Source organism: Conger conger, chromosome 8, assembly GCF_963514075.1.
Source record: "Conger conger chromosome 8, fConCon1.1, whole genome shotgun sequence".
Classification (NCBI taxonomy): Eukaryota; Metazoa; Chordata; class Actinopteri; order Anguilliformes; family Congridae; genus Conger; species Conger conger.
This window is the reverse complement of record NC_083767.1, coordinates 18,841,226-18,861,567: the sequence shown is the minus strand read 5'-3', so window position 1 is coordinate 18,861,567 and position 20,342 is coordinate 18,841,226. Positions and strand designations below refer to the sequence as shown.

At 41.2% G+C, this 20,342-nt stretch overlaps 1 protein-coding gene across 1 annotated transcript in view; it reads right to left on the bottom strand.

Moving 5' to 3' along the window:
• Window positions 1-1,183: 1,183 nt before the first annotated feature.
• The window catches only part of LOC133135011 (neuronal acetylcholine receptor subunit alpha-7-like), a 44,905-nt gene continuing 25,746 nt past the window's right edge, over window positions 1,184-20,342 (bottom strand). Inside the window, exons 3-10 of the mRNA XM_061251738.1 lie at window positions 16,175-16,219; window positions 15,599-15,708; window positions 7,876-7,955; window positions 7,426-7,593; window positions 5,205-5,399; window positions 4,150-4,236; window positions 2,990-3,099; window positions 1,184-2,371 (exon numbers count right to left, since the gene is read on the bottom strand). Coding sequence (XP_061107722.1) covers window positions 1,835-2,371; window positions 2,990-3,099; window positions 4,150-4,236; window positions 5,205-5,399; window positions 7,426-7,593; window positions 7,876-7,955; window positions 15,599-15,708; window positions 16,175-16,219 — 1,332 coding nt within the window. The 3' untranslated portion in view covers window positions 1,184-1,834. The remainder of the gene's footprint in view (window positions 2,372-2,989; window positions 3,100-4,149; window positions 4,237-5,204; window positions 5,400-7,425; window positions 7,594-7,875; window positions 7,956-15,598; window positions 15,709-16,174; window positions 16,220-20,342) is intronic.

Genomic DNA, 20,342 nt, shown 5'->3' with positions numbered 1-20,342 from the left:
TGCGTCATAAGGAATAGGAGCTAGTCTGTGTCCATCCTTCCAAATGGATGGATGGAGGGTGTTGCAGCAAGCTGAGACAGTCGTCATGAAGAACAGATGGAGGGATAGTCATGTAGCTGTCATCCTAAATGACAAATACTATTTGAAAAAATGTAACAGGCTTTGAAATAATAGGGAAGAAACAATTAGGGGAACCATTTTTTGCTTTTTGAAGCAGAGTGCAATTGGAAATAAATGTGTTTACCACGGGATTATATTCAGTTATGTGCTGCTTGCAAACACTGCCTGTTTTATAGCAAGCACATTTTGAAACTTTTTAGACATTTTTTTTTCAGGAAAACTGCTGTTTTCCATGTACAGTGCTGCTTCCTGAGTCATCCATCAACTTTTTTTAACCTTTAAAGCCAAAGTTGCAATTTAATGTTCTGAAAGTGTTACCAGCCTAAACACGTTGGAGTCCCAGATATCCCTTATCTCTTTATGCGCCTGATCGACAGTTATGTGGATTCGGTCATGTTCCTAGCCAAAAATCATAGTGCAATCTACATCTGACAGATCACGTTCTGGCTGTCTTTATTTGAAAAAGCAGAGCCACAGCAGTCATATGCTCGACATTCGAAGCTGGCACACCAATCGCCCACATCGTTTGACGGCCGGGTCTTTCAAAACCCAATGCATCCTCCTACTGTGCCGCCTCAAAAGCCTCCTCTCTGATTTTTTAACTAATTTTCCATGGTCTGACTTTTCTAACACCCCAGACAATGTTGAATTGCTTCGGCATAACTGTTTTTCTCTATTGCCGGAGCACAGTGTCTGAAGTCACACCGCAGTGGTAAAATTTTGTATACATTTACAAATCTAACTGATAACATATCTTTTTTTGTTGTTGTGTCCCTTGACCTTGAGCGAACACAGCCTTCCTCAGTAGGACTGTGTGAGGCAAATTAGGTTGATCCAGGAAGTGTCGATCAAGAGCCTACTGGCATGTGACTGTCACCACTTTTTGCAAACTGAATCAGGCAAGCAGTTTGGACTGGTGATTGGTTCAGCTGTGAAACTCGATATTTACAGAGTCAGAGTACATGTTTGTAACCATTAAACTGCACAAAGAAGAGACAGCTAATGAGAAGATCCATGAAAAAAGCTCATTTTAATTCACATGAGGTTTAATAAGACTGCTACATTAGGTATCAACGGTAGTTAGTCATAATACAGTATTTAGAGCTTCCTCTAAAACAGAATTTTGGGTTCACAGTGAAAAATCTCCTAACATAATAATAATAATAATAATAATAATAATCAAAATTCCAAACAGTAATTGGGCTGAAGAGACAGGGCCCAGGTTATAGGAAACTAGCTTTGTGGAATGGTCATTTGTTTAAATATCATCACACAACATTGCCAAAACACAAAACAAGAAAGCCTGTCACAGATGATGCAGTATATTTACAATTTGATATTTTGTTTGTATATTTTGTTCCGTTGTAGTAAGATCCGGGTCAAATACGTAATTATTTTGGATGCAAATACTTTTGTGCTTGATTGATCTTGCCTGGTGCAATTGATCCAACCAAGAGGAGCAGAATGCGGCTTTCACACTTCTTGAGAGTATTTCATAAGTTCTAATACACCGTACACACTCAGTAAAGTGTAGAAAAGTATTTGAATTCAAAACAATGATGTACTTGCCCGAGGTCTGGTTGTAGTATATATATATATAAGACTATGCGCACAGGTATATTTGTCTCCCTCAAACAGCAAGAAAACAAAACCAGTGTCTTGCTTTTCCTTCGTACTTCAGTCCTAGCCTCTCTTCGACACAGGGACGGAGGGCTTAGGTGAAGTCCTTGGAGACGGCCTCGATAAAGTTGGGCGCTGACATGAGGATGGTGAAGGTGCAGATGATGGAGAAGAGCGAGAAGGCCACCAGGCAGAGGCGGTCCACCACTGCCGCCGCGAACTTCCACTCGCTGCACACGGCCTCGCCGTGGTCCTGGTCTCGGAAGCGCTGGGCTATGTACTGCACCTCCTCCAGGATGCGGCCGATCTCCGGGGCCTGCTCGGCCAGGAGAGCCCTCTGCCTCTCCCGCTCTTCTCCGGGGGAGACCCCCCCTCCGCCCGCGCGCCCGCAGATCACGCCTGAGTCTGCGCTCAGGGGGCAGCAGGCGTTCTCCATGCTGTGGTAGCTGAAGTACATGTTCATGTTGCCGTTGGCGCTGGCCGCCGGCTGGCCCGGCCCCCCCGCGCTCATCTCCACGCTGCTGCCGCTGGAGTGCGCGTGGCAGTACTTGTAGCCTATCAGCTTGCGGTTGTCGCCCGGTTGCTTCATGCGCAGGAACCAGGCGCACCAGTTCAGCAGGACCACGCGCACCTGCCGGAGAGAGGGCAGGATAATAGCACGGGGTTTGACAGCACACACTTCTCAGGACTGTGATTACCAGCACTGAAATTGATCAGACTAGTTTCAGATATGCGCTGGGCCTAAAAACACAATTGAGGGAAAATGATTAAAATTGACTAAAAATAACTCACTATATTATTATTATTATTATTTTTTTTTGATTTATCAAGTAGCAATTAGATATATTGCTGTGTGATATTTATGTTGTTTGAAAGGTGTCTCATTTTCATTATCAGCTACACTACTGAATCCTTTCAGAATTTCTCGTTGGTTCCGTTTGTCTTGGTACAAAGCAGCAACCATAGAATGTATAGCCTGTGGAGTGCTGTAACGTGTTCTGCAGTCTGCAGTCAGTGAGTGTTGGAGGCAGAGGGCTGTAACGATGTAGGCCCATATCTGCAATTAAAATGAAGCTGTCACCCTTCAACACAGCTGGGTTTTTATGAAGGCAGTTCAGTTTAAGAACATTTCTGGAGGCTACGACATCACGGTCTCACTGCATCTCATTTCGATTCATTTTAAGCACCCTCTGGTTATAGGTCCATGCACCCACGTCCGCATTGCCGCTGTGCGACCCCAGAGACTTACCCACTTGGGCATCTTGCTACCCTGAGGGTCGTGATGGTGGAACTGGAGAACAAGAACGGTGACCACCACGGACAGTCCCACGATCATCATGGTGCTGGCAAAGTACTGAGCTGAAAGGACAAAATAGTTATTTCTGAGTGCTACTGTATACTAGAACAATAACTGTGGAAATATCTCCTACAGTAGCATTTTAAAAATGTGTTTCATAAATCACAAGTTTGTTTTATGCACACATTATTTATGACATATGCATCTTAAATACTTGACAAATGAGACCAAATAAATACATTTCAGAGTTAGCAGTTCTGCACAGATGAACATCATTCCAAATAATAATATATATGTTGAGATAATCTACATTAGGAATTCAAATTCCTGTTTTATCTACTCCCCATTCTCTGAGACCATGCTGAGAAGCTCCACACAGATTGAATCAGGTTTCAGGTATGATATCTCAGCATAGCTCAACCATGGCCTGGGCAACACATCCATGCTGAAGGGGACATTTTATTGGTCTTGTACACCTGCTGTTGCAAGGTGCAGGAAACTCCTCCCAGTGGCTGGGAGGACTACATTTTAGTGGGGACCAATATCATCCTTATCCTATATCCTAATATGACACAAATGTCATTTTTGTCACATGCAGTGTGAGATCAGTGTGACATCAGTGTGAACAATCTTTAGAAACCACTTAAATGGGGGGACTATGTATGAAAAAGGATGTAATTCCTACACGGATTGCCAAATATGGATGTGAATTGCCTCAAATTAAATCTGATAGTCTGTACGCTACCTTCATATTCATAGTTTAATTTTGAATCCAGGAGTACAGAGCCAAAAGAACATTTTAGGGGTTCAAAAGTAATTTATCTGTTGGCTTCTCAGCTGTATTAGTTAGTTAGTTAGTCAGGTGTATTCAATCGCTTCCTTAGTCCAGGTATAAGATATCTTTCAGTATCTAGTCTTGATTCTATGCTTTTGATTGTCTTTGGAGTCTTTTTATGGCATTTGTCAACATGAGGACCAGAGTTGTGTCCACAACAGTCAAGGAAGCCATTATAATAATATTTAATTTAGTGACACCTGAAGTCATAAGCCCCAAGGCCTGGTCTCTGATAATTCTGACTGTAACCAGGACAGACAGGAAATGGTAAACTCACCAATGAGAGGGACAGAGTCCGAGGTGGCCGGCATGATCTCGGCTACGAGCAGCATGAACACGGTGAGGGACAGCAAGACAGTTATTCCTGAGGGAGGACATGAAGATATATTTCATATTCATATACACATACATCAATACCTCTTAATGCCCTCATTGATCTTGCAGGTGTTCATCTGCCTGAGTACACAGTGTGAGTCCCGCTCAATAACTACACCAGCGGGATGTCAGCACCCCAGCAGAATCGGGTCATTAGGTTAACTTGCAGAATGTAAGTACCTTGTCTCCATTGATTAACAGTTGGGAGGAGCAGAAGGGTAATGTATACCTTGCTCCCTTGGTGGAACAAATGGTTTTGGGGATTAAAGGTGTAAGGATGGACATATCCTTGGGGAAGTCTACTTCACTTTTAACCTACTCTTGGAAGATGAGAATACCTCGCCAAATGCATGACAGAATCAGAAAAGATGGGCAAAATGGAGTGACAAGGAGGAGAACATACACATTATCAGTGAAAAATGTCAGGCTGTGAAAGGTCTTAGATATCACCATTTGTACATTTTAATTTATAGATGGTCACTCCCATCTCCAATACCTTCAAGGGAAGGGTGTTGGAAATAAATAAATAAATACATAAAATGATATTCAAATATTATAATGTTATGTTATCATCATAATATATCTTAATGCTACTACTACTACTATTACTACTTCTACTACTTGGGAGAATTCGGTTAATTTAGACTGACTGAGAAGCTGCATTTACAAAGAAGTGTCCCAAATTACATGAATTCACACCTACTACTACTACTACTACTACTACTACTACTACTAATAATAATAAATTGTAAAACTCAGTTGGTCACACCTAACAGAATGCTCAGGTTTGCCTCGCTTCAGCAAACAAAAGACCACTGTTTCTCCCCAGCATCTACCTCATATGCTATTTGGGGGCTTTCCCTTGTTTTCTTCCTTTCTGTTACTCTGTAAAGTGTCTTTGGGCCAGGGCTATACAAATAAACTTGAATTGTGTTCAATGCCCCGCACGAGCCTCACCCAGTGAGATCTTCTCCCCAGAGTCTGCGGGCAGCAGGAAGACGAGCAGGGCCAGGCCGGAGATGAGCACGCAGGGGATGAGCAGGTTCAGGCCGTAGTAGAGCGTGCGCCTGCGCATGGTCACCGTGAACGTCACGTCTGGGTATGGCTCCTTACAGCACTCGTAGTACAGCTCGTTCCTCTTCGAAGGCACTCCTGCGGGCCAAACGCAGAGGGCTTCTTTAGGGTTGTCCGTGGTCACTTTGTGTGTCTGTGGGGTTCACGCAAGTGTAGTAACTGGTACCAGATATCAAGATTTTAGATGACGGCGTATGAGAGAGGGACGACATGCTTTCGTATGGCTAACTTGCTGATCCTCAATCCCTGCTGGGTGAACTAAATGACTGTCGAGGAGAACGTTTGTTTGTACATTTGAGTTGAGAAGATTCTACTTTCAGCATTTAATCCATTGAAAAACAATAACTTATCTACCTGAAGACTGGCATCGCATCAACATATATGGCATCAATATATTTGCCTCACTATATTTATTTATCTATTTTTCATGAATGGCAATCGTGAACTCCTTTCATTTATTATTCATTTAATCATGAAGGGGAATCAAACCAAATATATATATATTTTTTGTTTTCAAATATTTGTTAGAACTTTGTATAAAAAGAGTAAATTGCACAGTCTTACCATGCCATTCTGAAGTGTTAATTCATTTGACCTGTGCAGTAATGGGTTTGAGGCACCATTTGTCTCGTTGGACGCCTCCTGTTCCGCCCCCGGCATCCAATGCTACAGTACCCACGCCAGTCTCAGGCCTGGTCATTAGCGCAGACGTGTGAGATCAGCACTAAGTCTGCCATCTGCACCTGGCCCCCGCTCAACTCCAGCAAAAGCTGTAGAACGCAGGTCACTGGCAACAATAACGCAATTACAAAATGGCCGCCAATCTGCCTCAAATGGGAGATAGTGGGGCCCACCACCTAACGGCCCAGAGAACAAGAGAGAATGGAACGTGAGTCAAAGTCAGCCAGAGAGATAAAGAGGCAAAGTGCTTTAAATCTGTCCAGAGAGTAATTTGTTCAGCTCAGTCCCTTGACGCCTTATTAAGACGGTAACACTCTCCTTGTTACAGGCGTGACGTAAGCTCGATTCCGTATCAGGGAAGAGCTGCCCGCTGCGGGCTGACCTCTCTGTTAGCGATGACATGCGATCGATGCCTGCCCCCACCATTGATCGCCCAGAGGAGAGCGGGATGGAAGGGGGATGGGTGACCAGGTACAGAGAGTTTCTCTCATTTAAAAGACACCTCAGATGACCCTCTGAGAACTGCATTATTTTCCATATATGTCACTGAGAAACCAGATACATGTCCAGGCAAAATAAGTACACAGGGAAGAAGTTTAGCATTTCTGTATACAACGGACATTGGTGTTGGTGTCTCCCCAGTTATCTGTCTATTGAAGGGGGACCAAGCTGTTTATTTAAAGGGTTTAATATTGCATGTATTGCTTCATATTGAAAACATTTTTTTTCAATAAAACCTGTAAGATATATTATAAATAATTTCCAGTGTTAGCAAAATATCATCTTCAGCTAATGATTTTCAGTGTCCAAAACAGTGGATAGCAGTACACTTCATAGAAATCTGCCATAATTTAGTCTTGTGATAGATTGGCATTGAATTAAAATAAGCTAAATCATTTTTTTCAAGTTGGACATGGTGGTTATAGCGGTAACTCCTTTCTATTGATCATTTTCTTTTAATGATTCACCGTTCACCTAATCAGGTTCACCTGTAAAATACAAAATACCAACAAAAAAACAAAAAAAAATACAAAAGTTCTTCGTCCTATTTTCCCATGATTACTTTTCCCAAGTGAAGATGCTAACAGTATTGAATCATAGAAAGACTAAGACTGAGTTTTGAAACTTTGGAATAAATGAAGCAGTGCACGGCAGACTGAAAAACATAAAAAGGTGGGATATGAGTATGGACTCAAAAGTGTGTGTGCAAGCGTGCGTGTGCGTTTGCACCCAACTGTGAAACTAACGGTGTATTTCACAGAATGCGCAAATGAAAGTAATGAATGCATTAATCTTCATACATAACACATCTAATTAAATGTCAATAATATCCCTACAGAGATGGTCTCTAAAAACACAGTATTTTTCCATCAGAGGGGAGTGGGGGCAGAGAGACCGGCTGAGAAGGGTTGGCGGGCCTTACCCACAAGGTCCCACTCCCCATTGGGGATGTAGGTGGAAGTGTCAACTGACAGCATCTGCAGGTCCAGCATCCAGCCATTGTAGGTCCAGGAGCCAAATTTAAGGTTGCACTTCTGAACGTCAAAGGGGAACCAGCGCACATCGATGTAGCAGGTACTCTTCAGGATCCCTGCAGTAGCCATAGGGGTGGGGTTAAATTATTTAACAAATAACTTTTCCTGACCTGTTTACATTTAACCTCATTTAAACATGCACTATAATCACTATCCACAAATTAGTAAATATGTTGTTAAAATGTGACTAGGATGATACTTTCTTGGAGACCTATTAATTGAAAAAGTCTCCAAATCATAGCATTCAGGAGAGTGTCCTTCAAACACAATGTAAAGCTTGTTTTCCAGCCCATTAAGTTTAAAATTGAAAACTGGTTAACCCTGTCAGATCACCTCACCTGGTGGTATATACTGGCAATACCCCGATGCGTTGACCAGGACATTGGTGTGAAATGTGGCATCAAACCTTTCATCTGCACTGGAAGTTTAAAGAGAAATAAACCATTGTGAGGTCATGCTAATGACTGAGGTCAGACTAATGACAATGGATTGCATTATACCTATGATTGAATTTAGACTAATGACTGTTCAGGCTAACAGACATGGATGTCGACCAATGACTGCAGGTGCAAACTAGGGACAGTTGGTTCTAACTAATGACTCGGGGTTCAGAGTAATTGCTGTGAATTGAGAGTTATTACTGTTGGTTTAGAACAATAACTTCCAAATAAAAAGGAAGAGATCATCAGGCCTTCACATGCTAATTAACAGTGATTCTGAAGCTAAATTAAAAAGTGCCACTGTGGCATTTGGTGTGACGGTAACCATTTCAATCACTATTCATGATTGGTTTTCTCCAGGTCAGAAAAAAAAAGAAAAAAAAAAGTTATCCATGTCTGTTCACTAAATATAGTAGCTTATGAGTTATTTTTGACATTGATTTTAAAAACCTAACGACTCTAAAAGTCATCTCAACTGGAGCCAAAACTAAGGAAAACTCATCCCTTTGTCTAGAAACAGACACTTCCTGGTCTCCTGTAACCCCAAAATATGCCAGTAGAAGAATGAGTCTTGGAAAAACATTTGCATAATCGCATCATGTTACATCCATAGCGCTGTGATGTGGATTTATTGAATGATTTTAGTGCTAAAGTCATTTCAATGGCTGAGGCATGACAGTTGTTGATGCTTTGATTTCACACGAGCCACGAAATACACAATTCAGAGCACATTGTTTACTCTCTGTCTCAGCTGCCTCAGATCCAAACTGCACTTGGGTGACATTCCCATATGATAAAAAGGCCTGAAAATGCCCCAGCTGTCAGTGGATCTAAAATGACTGAGCCAGATGTTAGGTTTTCTCTCTATTTTTGGGCTGCAGTCTGATTCTGCAGTAAATATTTGTTTATGGGGGTGCTTCTGGCAGAAGAAGGGAGATGAGATTTTGTTTGAACATGACTCAAGCTGTCAGTCAGGTTCATTGCAAATGACATTGGCTTCACTATCAGCCTCCAGCAACTTTTATGAGATATGTGATTTGACATTTGAATCTGCTAATATTCTTCAGGAATACTTACTCCTTAAACAGTTGTTTTTCTCCAAGAAGTTGCATTAGCATAAACAGTGATATGTTTTATTGTATGTTGCTCTTAATTTATGCCACATTGCATAAATGAGGAATATAAATGGTTGATATTAATGAGGCTAATTTTTAACAGATGGCTGTGATTTTTTAAATAACTGCACACAGTGCTTTTTTATTGAAGAGAAGGCTAATGATTCAAGTGTTTTAAAATGCTGCCTTCTTCCGTGACATCAAGCTTCATGCCCTACTAATGCTGTAGTATACCAACCTCTTCTTTAATGGATTCACAAAAACATCTTTTAAAAACATTTTATATCAAAATATCTTGACCTAGTCAATACAAATACAAATTCAGACACTGGAACTGTTTATATTGTTCAAACTAGTCAACGGATCTGAAGTTTCTCCCGAAATATGAAGAACCATAGTTCATAAGGGACAAAAAGGCAGATAAATAAAAACAGAAAAATAAAAAAGATGTTGTGTGCGTGTGTGTGCACTTTTCACCGGTCAAGACAGGTTGAGCACAAAATAGATGATACTTAACGCAAGATAAAAGCCAGATGTTAGCACCAGTTCCTGGTGGACTTGAGGAACAGTGACTACTTCACAGGATAAGGCACAGGTGGTGAAAAAGTTATTATTCTTTCTCGTCTTCTGTAAAGTTCTGCGATTTATTAAGCCCGTATGCACAGGGGAGCTATTCTTCACCCTCACGGTCAGGTACTGTAATGTCCTTATATGTACGACAGAGAATGGCTGCGGTGCGGAAAGCAGGAACTCTCTGAAACCCACAGACATATCGATCATGCCCGGGTTTACAGTACAGCCACTTGTGGTTTAAGGTATTTAAACGGAACGCAGCTGCGGAGTGCAAAGTGCGGACTCGCTCCAAACAACAGTCATATAGATCATACTCGAGTTTACAGAATAACCACTTATCCCCAGACAGAATGAGGCTGCTTTTTTGATATATGTTCACGGGATTGAAAAGACATTCAACAAACAGTCCGGACATACATTTTTTTCAAAGCAAGGCTACTTTTCCGGAGGTAACACCATGCTACAGAGATACAATTTATTCTTCATATTGTGCCCCTTATGTCTACTATAAAAGTCATACAAATGTATAATCTGCCGGATTCTCAGCATGCCTAACGTACTGTTCACATGCTGCCGCCCCATGGGCATTCGTTCTAAGTCAGAGAAAAAAGCACCTTCAGGGGGTCTTCAGCCCAAAGATCCAGCAATCAGTGTACCTGCAGTGCCCATTTGAATCTTGAGTAAACCAGGTGAGATTTACCGGAAAGCATCTTGCCAATAATGTACGGTATTGTCTGTCTCTGGGAAGCCAAATATGGCTATCTAGACTATATCAAGGGTTATCAATTAGATGACATTACAATCAGCAGACTGTGGAAGTAGAGAACCTCAGTCTCAGGAATACAAAACTGTCAGGTCACAAAGACATCAGCCACAAAAGGCCCATTCTTAATCAATATGCTTAATGTTAACCCAACAAACAACAGCTTCTATTTCAACCAAAGAAAATACCACAACTCAGATAATCTTTGCAGTGGCACTGAGGTTCATCCAAATTTCGGTCAGGGCAAGTTTCAGCGGAGGGAAAGCACAGAGGCACGGTAAGAGATAATCGGCTTTGTGAACGGCTGACTGGCAGTTCCACAGGCCCCCTGTAACTGTACTGCTATCACAGGGGGATGGGGAGGGTACAGGAGGTTGGAGAAGGTTATGTGCCGCATGGAGCGGAAACAAAAAGGTCTCCAGAGGGAAGAGCAGACTAGGATCGCAATGAAGCCCATGGAATGTTAAAAGCAGCAGGCAGCCCTATTATAACAACCTTAAGGCTTAGATATACCTTATTAAACCCCGTGGGGCAATTTGTCCTCTGTATTTGACTCATCCTAGTTACTTAGAAGTAGTGGGCAGCCTCAGTGCAGCGTTCAGGGAGCAACTGCAGTTCTGAGGCCAGTGCTTTGGTCAAGGGCAAGGACAGGAGCACACCTAACCTGACATGCATGTCTTTGAGTGTGGGAGGAAACAAGCGTACCCAAAGTAAACCCACGCAAACACAGGCCGGCATCCAAACTCCACATAGAGAGGATCTGCCCGGCCAGGATTTGAACCCTTAACCTCCTTCCCATGAGGCAACAGAGCTAACCACTACACCAACTTAAGGTTGCCTGATGGCCATTTTGTCTTGATTTATATGTGGGTCAATAATGGACTAACACTGATTAAAGAAACAGACACTGTTGCCCCTTCGACGATGATAAATGCAGCTCATGCACACCTGAAGATAAACTGTTCTACTGTACTTGTTGCCTTCTCTCTGGTCTTGTGTCCCTGGCCTTAGCTGCTAAGAGAACACTGAAATCACAATGTCTTTTTTTGGGAAATACAAATACAGCTGTCATATATCGACCAGCTGCAGTTGGAATTTCACAAAGAAATCATTTATCTTAGAAAGTACCAACCATAAAAGTATTTTCAGTTTGTTGTTTATGGATGCTGTGGGACTGCTCAAAATATAGGACATATTGGGGGACCAGCAATGAAGAATCAGCAATGAACATGATGTCTGATGTTTGCAGCCATACCATCATGCACCCAGCTCCTGCCAAATGGCTGAAGCTAAGTGTGGGCTTGGTTAATACTTGGATGGGAGATCTTCTGGGAAAACTAAGTTGCTGCTGGAAGTGATGTTGGTGGGCCAGTAGGGGGCGATCTTCTCTCTGGTCAAAATATCCCCAATGCCCCAGTGCAGTGATGGGGACATTGTGCTGTAGGAGACGCCATCTTTCGGATGAGACGTTAAACTGAGGTCCTAACTCACTGTGGTCATTAAAGATCACATGACCCAACCCTGGCTCTTTCAACCTGCCGCCTATTCATCCCCTGATTCAATTGGCAAAAACATTGCTCTCTCTCTCTTCACCTCAGCTGGTGTGTTGTGAGCGTACTGGCGCAAAATGGCAGCCTTGCATCATCCAGGTGGGTGCTACACATTGGTGGTGGTTGAGGCGTTTTTCCCCCTCATTACTGTAAGTGCTTTGAGTGTCTATAAAAGCACTATATAAATCTATCTATCTATCTATCTATCTATCTATCTATCTATCTATCTATCTATCACAATACTCTCATCACAGTGGATACAACTTTATATAGTATTTATTTTATCACTCTAGCTCCATCTGAAAGTTAAAAGGAATGTACCATATTTTACACTCATCCTGCCAAGACCTCTCAAGACTGCACTTGGAGGTACAAGATAACACACTTAGTAGATTTTGCTAGCAATGCAACCAAGCCCAACTGTTCTCACACTCTTGTTCCTCATAGTCAAAGTGCATGTTAGGAACTGCAGGTTGATATGACGCAATACATTACTACTATTTTTAGAAACCATGGCCAACAATCTAGTACACCACAATCTTCAGAAACAAAGGGCTCAACAAACAAAGGATTGTTGAATAATAAGGAGAAGCACTAAGAAAGCCCTATGGGACTATTTTGAAGGAATTCTTTGACCATTGAGGCATTGGATTTTCCTACAGATTTTTGCTAAATATTCCATTTTATTTCAGAACTTATGTATTAATTTATTATTATTATTATTTTAAAATATCATTTAATTTATTATCTCTTTCATAGAAAGGCTGTATTATATCCACCTCATTTGTCAGCAACTGCATTTGTCTGCAAGTGTAGCTATGTTCCGATGTGTGAACTCTCCTGTCAGTTCAGCAGAGCTCATGGAACATCCATTGATTCTAGTTACTTTTTTACAATCATTGCATTATGCATTCAATAGAATATTTAATGTAATTTATGAGTTATGTGATATTTTATGACTCATTGATGTCAATAGATCTGCTCTTTGACATTAATTACATAACTAATTGACAGAATGAAATGAAAAAGTATCTGCACAGCCTATATTATTTCCACATCCACATGCCCACACAGAGGACATGCTGAAGGCCGCTTATACCAAAACATGTGTAGGCTTCTTCATTTTCTCCCTGTTTTTCGCTCATCAATATATAACTGTGTATTCAAACGAAGTGGGTCAATTCCAGCATGCTTAGCTGGAGCCATCAGCTATCCATACATAACCGTGAAACACGGCTTAGCTATTCCAGTTCTAATGCAGTTCTGTGATCTAGGGGGTTTAAACTCCAGCAAAGCTGGCTGCAATTGACCCAATATGTTTTGGGTGCAGGCCCAAATCTATTAATCTTGGAGGTAAACTACCTGGCAAACTTCTGTGGCACTACAGTAAGTACTGTAAAAAAAACTGTACAAGGGCAGCTGGCCAAGGAAAGAAAAGAAAGTCTAATACTAAAGGTTTTATGCAGGCTTACCTCAGTAATTCACTAATACTCATAAATCTATATCTTCCAAATCAGGCCAAGGCCACTCTCACCAAGCTAAACCACAAATAATAGCCTATAGGCACAATCCAATCAAATACACTAAGCCTGGATTCAATTAGAATGTTTCCTTGTCATGTTGACTAACAAATTAATGCATGTTTTTTTTCTAGTTCAAATTAATTGACTTAAATGGAATGTGTAATCTTTCTCCAAAGGCTACAAAATCAATATATAAAAAATTCAACAAGATCTAAAAGCAAGTTAGAAATGAACTGCATTAAATGCTCCCATTTGAACTGAGCTGGGCCCATCAATCATTGAGTCCCTTTAACACTCTTGCCAGGCTACCACATTAGAAGATCTATAATCTAAGCGGTGTCTAAGTCCAGTCCTGTTTTTTGGTGTGTCTTAGGGTGGGTGATTATTTCAAAAATCGAATGGCTATAGAGCCCACACACCTTGCTCTCAATGCCTTAATTGGCAGCTGTTTGAAAGGAAACTGCAAATACCTGTAGACATTGCAGCCCTCGAGGAGTGGATATCCTGATCTAAGTGAACACTCTGTGTTTTCATTCCATTTAAAATATTTACAATGAATGGGTAAAGTCAACTGATAGGGTCGAGAGTGAGGATGTATGCTTATGAAATGCCAATAGCGTTTTAACTTTATTACACCTACTTATTCATGCGATTATCTAATCAGTCAATTGTGTGGCAGCAGTAAAATGCATACAGTCATGTAGATACAGGTCAGGAGCTTCAGTTAATTTTCACATCAACTATCAGAATGGGGAAAAAATGTGATCTAAGTGACTTTGACCGTGGAATGATTGTTGGTGGCAGACAGGGTGGTTTGAGTATCTCAGAAACTGCTGATCTCCTGGGATTTTCACACACACTAGTCTGTATAGTTTGCAAAGAATGGTGCAAAATAAATAAATAATAATAATCCAGTGAGCAGCAGTTCTGCAGACAGAAACGCCTTCTTAATGAGAGGCATCAGAGGAGAATGGCCAGTCTGATCAAAGCTGGCAGGAAGGTGACAGTAATGAAAATAACCACAAATTACAACAGTGGTATGCAGAAGGGTATCTCTGAACCCACAACACATCATAACTCTACATGGATTGGCTACAGCAGTCGAATTCTACAAAATAAGTCTAATAAATATCTACTAAAGTGCTCACTGAGTGTATATGTGTCTGGTAAAGCAAAATGATTATCATTTATTACACAGCCAAGGCCAAGAATGTCAACAGGTTCTTAAACCCTCATTTGTTTAATGGTATCGTCACCTCATTCTCAGGGCAGTTTTTATTCCAGGTAGTGTATAATTCTTGTGAGAGAAAAGTAAAAGAAAAACTCAAGGACTAAACTGAAATAAAAAATGCTTGCATTTGGTTTTGTGTAATAGGCTAAGTTAGGCTAATTATTGGTATTGTGTTTCACACACTATTTCCTGGTAAAATAAAGGTAAAATAAAATAACTAAATAAAATACTCATGGGTACCAAAAAAATAAATAAATGATGTTATGATTATGAAAGGCTTTGCCAATGTGCCCAGATTTCCTGGTTGTACAAAGCAGAGACACAGACTGATGAAAGGAAGATGCATGGAGAGTGATCAGAAAACAAAAACAATCACAGTCCAAAATATGCACTTTTCAGGTACTGTATGAGGCTGTACGTGCCCAAATGAGACAGCTGCCTTGGAAGGGGGACAGGCATGAATACAATAAGCTCATTATCTCGAGTGAATTTCACATTTTTGTCTAAAAGTACCTGAATTTAAATGGGCTGTGTTTGAATTGAGGAAATGAATGGTGACATTATTATTTATTTATTTTATTTGAGGTCTGAATGGTTTTGCTAGAACAGAATGTGATATGCATTTTATATTTCCTTAACTGCCCACTGTTCTGAATTATCCTTCATGAGGAACCAAGGCAGAGCTCAAAACAAGCTCCACACGCAACACCATGTTTACAGGCTCCCTGTCTCTCTTGAAACAGATCATCAGGGCATTTTTGGTCATTTCATTTTCTTGAACAATCTTTTGAGATGCTTGACATACAGAGAGAGGGATTCAGTTAACTTGCAGGGGAGATGAGGGCAAACCTGTTGGCAAAGCCTACCTGTTGTACAGGAGTATATCTGGCACCCACACCTGATTGGAAGGAAAGCGTAGAGTCTGTACCCCTGGGTAATTGTCAGGATTCCAACTGAGGTACACATCAGTCCAGTACTGGAACAGGAAACAGAGAAGATGAAAGCCAGGTTCATTATAATGCAACACATCTACCCATTTGTGTACCCACATAAAATGACCAAAATGCAAGTAATAATAGGAATAATAATGCTTTATACTCATATAGTGCCTTTTAGGTCAGGACTTCAAAGCTTTTTACCATGAGGCAGGATGGGATAACTTAAAATTATTTCAAATGTCTCATCTGATCAGCTTATTTGACATCTGAGGAATAAATATCCACATTCAAATGACTCCAAATATCAGAAGGTAAATTAAAATATAAGCAGAAAAAACTAATTTGCATATGTTTATTCTGTATATTGCCAACACTTTCTATTTATACGTGTAGCTATTTGTTGTGAGCCATGGTGTTCTGAATATAATATGACTTCCGATGTAAAAGCACCAGGTTTATCATACTTGCAGATGATTTTAAAAACAAGACCACACTTTCACTTACCAACTGTAGCCAAACATTTGATATCAGGACCTGGTTCTTCTCATCCTAGGAGGAAAAGACACAACACAGACAGAAAAACCTTCAAGTATTCTCAAGATTATTTGATAGAATGTTATTTGGCCTATTAGCATACTTGACTGTTATCAACATGTCCCCTGTGTATATTGTTCACTTTTGGTTAACTTGAGTATTAAACCGTTTATATTGTTTCCATTCTCATTGTAACTCACATATAATATGCTTTGGAATTATCCCGATGTATTCATGTAATAGCAGCAGCAGGAACAAGGCTACATAATATTATTTTATGGAAAAAGATTCTACTTCTATATGTAAGGCGGAAATGATTAAAATCTGGCATTGTCATCCTCTGGTACGGTGGTAATATGTGGCCTCAAGAGCCCCAGGAGCATACACCATTAGCCCCCATCCTCTCCGCACCCATACAGGCAGGAGCCTGTGGGGGAAAAACTCATGCCGAAAACAGCTGTCTTCCTGAACCCCCGTAAATCCCCTTCCTATCAGGGTGCGGCATCCTTTACGGCACGGGAAGGTTTCAGAAAGCACGGCCTGTTGGGCCCATTATTCTCTTTGACCCCCCCTTCCTTACTCCCTCCCTCTCACATCTCCCTCATTCCTCAGTTTCCCTGAAAGTATGCATAAAGCATCGGATGTTTCATGACAAAGTCAGTTTAGATAATATTCATGTTTGGTATTATTCTGATTGTTTCAGTGCAACTGGTGCAATGGTTTCATTTCTGCAACAGCAAACCTTGGACATCATAACCAACCAGGAACCAAGGAGAAACTGTGTGGAGCTCTGCCCCAGTGAAAGCCATGTGCCTCAACTCCCCTGATAAGATCTCATTTCCTGGGGGGGCCTGGCTCCAAATTCCAAATGGTTATAAAATGCCCGATGGTTCATTGGTTCATTGCGGACCCATTTTTAGAGTCAACATCAAAAGCCTGATTTTGGATTTAAGGAGACCAAACCAACCAATCAGGGAGGATGCAATCAGACTCCCGTGCACACCGTGCACGTCACTTCTATGTACAGGGTAGCCAGATTCCCGTATGTAGCTTTTATTACCAGGTATGACTTTTAAGACTCTGTAATTTGGTTTCCGTTGTAATGCTTTTTTGATTTGGAACTAGAGTGTAATTATGTATGTAACCTGCCTGGTAAAATAAATTGTTAAAACTTGATCTGTGTGGTTTTGCTTACTGACACTCAATGTTACACCAGGAATGCTTGGTTACCCCCTCGAACTGGTGTAGGGAGGATGAATATTTACGCTTAATGTATCACGGCGTATAGCACCCGTAGGTAAATCCCTCGCCTCCGCGTGGTAGTTCATTCATGTCGAGAACAGCCGTAGCTATGTTGGTCTGCTTGGGTCCCTAGGCTGTAAGCAGATATACCCAAGAGTAGCTATTCCTGCGACCTCTGTAATGACTGCAGATATCTAGTCAGTTCGTGAGACGTGCACATAACACGCGATGTGACATGCGGCGGAACCAGCAGAAGACCAAAGGTAGATAACTAATCTAAATTATTATTCTAAATCGAGTCAGATATAACGAAGGTGAATGTATTGGCCCTATTGTGGAGATTCTTGGTCAGCCCGGACCAGTAAAGAGCGGAAGGCAGAGTGGTACTACTGTCTTCGTATCGTAGTTTATTTATTGGCTGATCTAGACTCTCCGCATAGGGGCCACTAATATTTAACCCTATTAATATTCTTTCAGCAACACCAGAAGGACAAGCATGCTGATACCTTCGGCCCTCGCTAAATTCCGTCGTTGGTTTAGCATGGGGTTTTACCTATATATTAAAATGAAAACACAATTTAAGTAACTCAATGAAAAATAAGGGAGACATTGAAAGTGGGTAAAAGGATGTAAATTAAATATGTGGTTCAATGATGACAGGTTGAACAGAGAAGAGAACAAACTGAATTTTTCAAACTGAATAAGCACAAAAAAATCTCCGTTCTAAAGGAAATTAACAATTTATTCAACTCGAAAGAAGAGAGCTCGCTTGGCACTTCAAAAAGTATTCTGATTCAGTAATAATTGCTGATGACTGTATATACGATGGGAATAAGGAAGAAATGAATTATTCATGAAGAAAAAACATTAACTCATAGGACGGAGGTTGGTCTTTCCTTCAAAGTTTAGCAATTTTCACCTGTTATTTCCCTCTGTGTGTTTTCCCATTCATTTGTTTCACCTGTTTTCACTTCCTGTTTGTTACGCACACCTGACTGTTATTTCCCCTTCATTATCTGTGTATTTAAACCCTTCTATTTCGTCAGATTGGCCATACTCTCCAGCGGTTTTTCCTGTCACACTTTCAACCTGTTTTGTTCTCGACTTCTGTTTTGTGGATTATCCTTCCGTTCTGATTTGACCGGTCATGTTTGGACACCCTTTGCTTTATCAGTTTGTGCCTTTGATTCTGTTTATCCGCCTGTTTGGACTGCATTATAGTTTTCAACCCTCTGCCTGTCACCACAACTACTCTTTGGATTACCTTTTTTTCTGTTTGCCTGGCTACCAGACCTTTGCTTGGACTTTCGATTACAAACTGCCTAATCTGCATTATACCTGTTGGCTGGTCAGAGGTTTCCATGAATTACATGCATATTAGCATTCTAAGCTACTGCACACCTAAAAATATTAATTTGTAGAATGTGGAACCTTCCATATGGCTGTAAAGACTTATTTCAGCCATGCTGGTATGTACTGCAAATCTGAATGTTCCCACATGAGTATTCCTACATATAATTTCTCAGAATCAAAATCTGTATTTTACACCAGTTGGCTGCTATTCCAGCATATAAGCTGTTTAACTGCCTGATCCTTAACAGGCTTGCCCCTGTTGCTGAACCAGCCATCATCCCTCAACTATCCGGATTCCCGACCTGGCAAATCTACAACAAGTTAACTTCTGAATCTCAGTCAGCACATTAAGGATGGGTTTCAGAAAGGACTGATAACAGGAGCCATCTTTGTTGATCTGTCTGCCGCATATATCCTGAAAAAGATCTTGGAGTTGACAAAAGGCCTGGCGCTTACAGACCTCATTGGAGCCCTCCTGAAAGATTGGTGCTTCTTTGTTGTCTTGAACAGCAAGCAAAGTCGCTGGTGACAACAATGTAATGGCTTACCCCAAGGTAGTGTGCTGGCTCCACTACTATATAACATCTACACTGACGACCAGCCAATGGACCAGAATACTGAGTGGTTCTTCTACGCCGACGACCAAGATACGTTTGAAGCAGTAGAAGCAAACCTCACCTCAGCCCTAGATGAGCTACTCCTCTACTACGAGCACAACCAGCCAACCCTGTGAACTCAATTCTGCTTGTTCCATCTCAGGAATCGTGAAGCCAACTGACCTCTTAACATCAAATGGTCTGGAACACCACTGGAGGACTGTACCCACCCTGTTTACCTTGGAGTACCCTGGACCACACTCTCTCCTTTAAGGAGCAAACTGCAAATTGAAAGTCGGTTCCCAAAACAACATCCTATGGAAATTGATCAACTCCAAATGGGGAGCCACAGCGCACACAATAAGCTCTGGCCTTATGCTATTCCTCTGTGGAGTATGCATGTCCTGTCTGGGAGAGATCAACCCATGCCAATAAACTTGACTCAGCATTGAACAACACCTGCCGCCTGATCACTGGATGCTTGAAACCCACCGACACAAACAACCTGCACCTCCTCGCTGGCATTGCCCCTGCTGATATCAGACGGGAAGTGACCAGTCGATCACAAAGAGCTTCACCAGTGTTGTTGATGTACCCTATGTCACTGCAAATGTGTTTAATTAAACAAGGGAACTTAAACCATGTTCAAGTTTATTGATCTGCGTAAAAGTTATTTCACCTTTGCCGGAGGATGACTTTTCTCAAAAGTAATCATTTTGGCAAACAATATTACATTAGCAGCAGCTATTTTAATTAGGTATGCACTCATTTAGGGATTTATTGTTTGGCAATCTTTGCTTTTGCATTTAGCAGATGCTCTTTTCCACAGTGACACTTTTATATCTGGATCGTTAGTGAAGCTATTCAGGTTAAGTACTTAGCTCAAGAGCAAAATACCATTGTCCCCCTGGGAATAAACCCCTGGGGGTTGCAAGCTACCCTGCTGC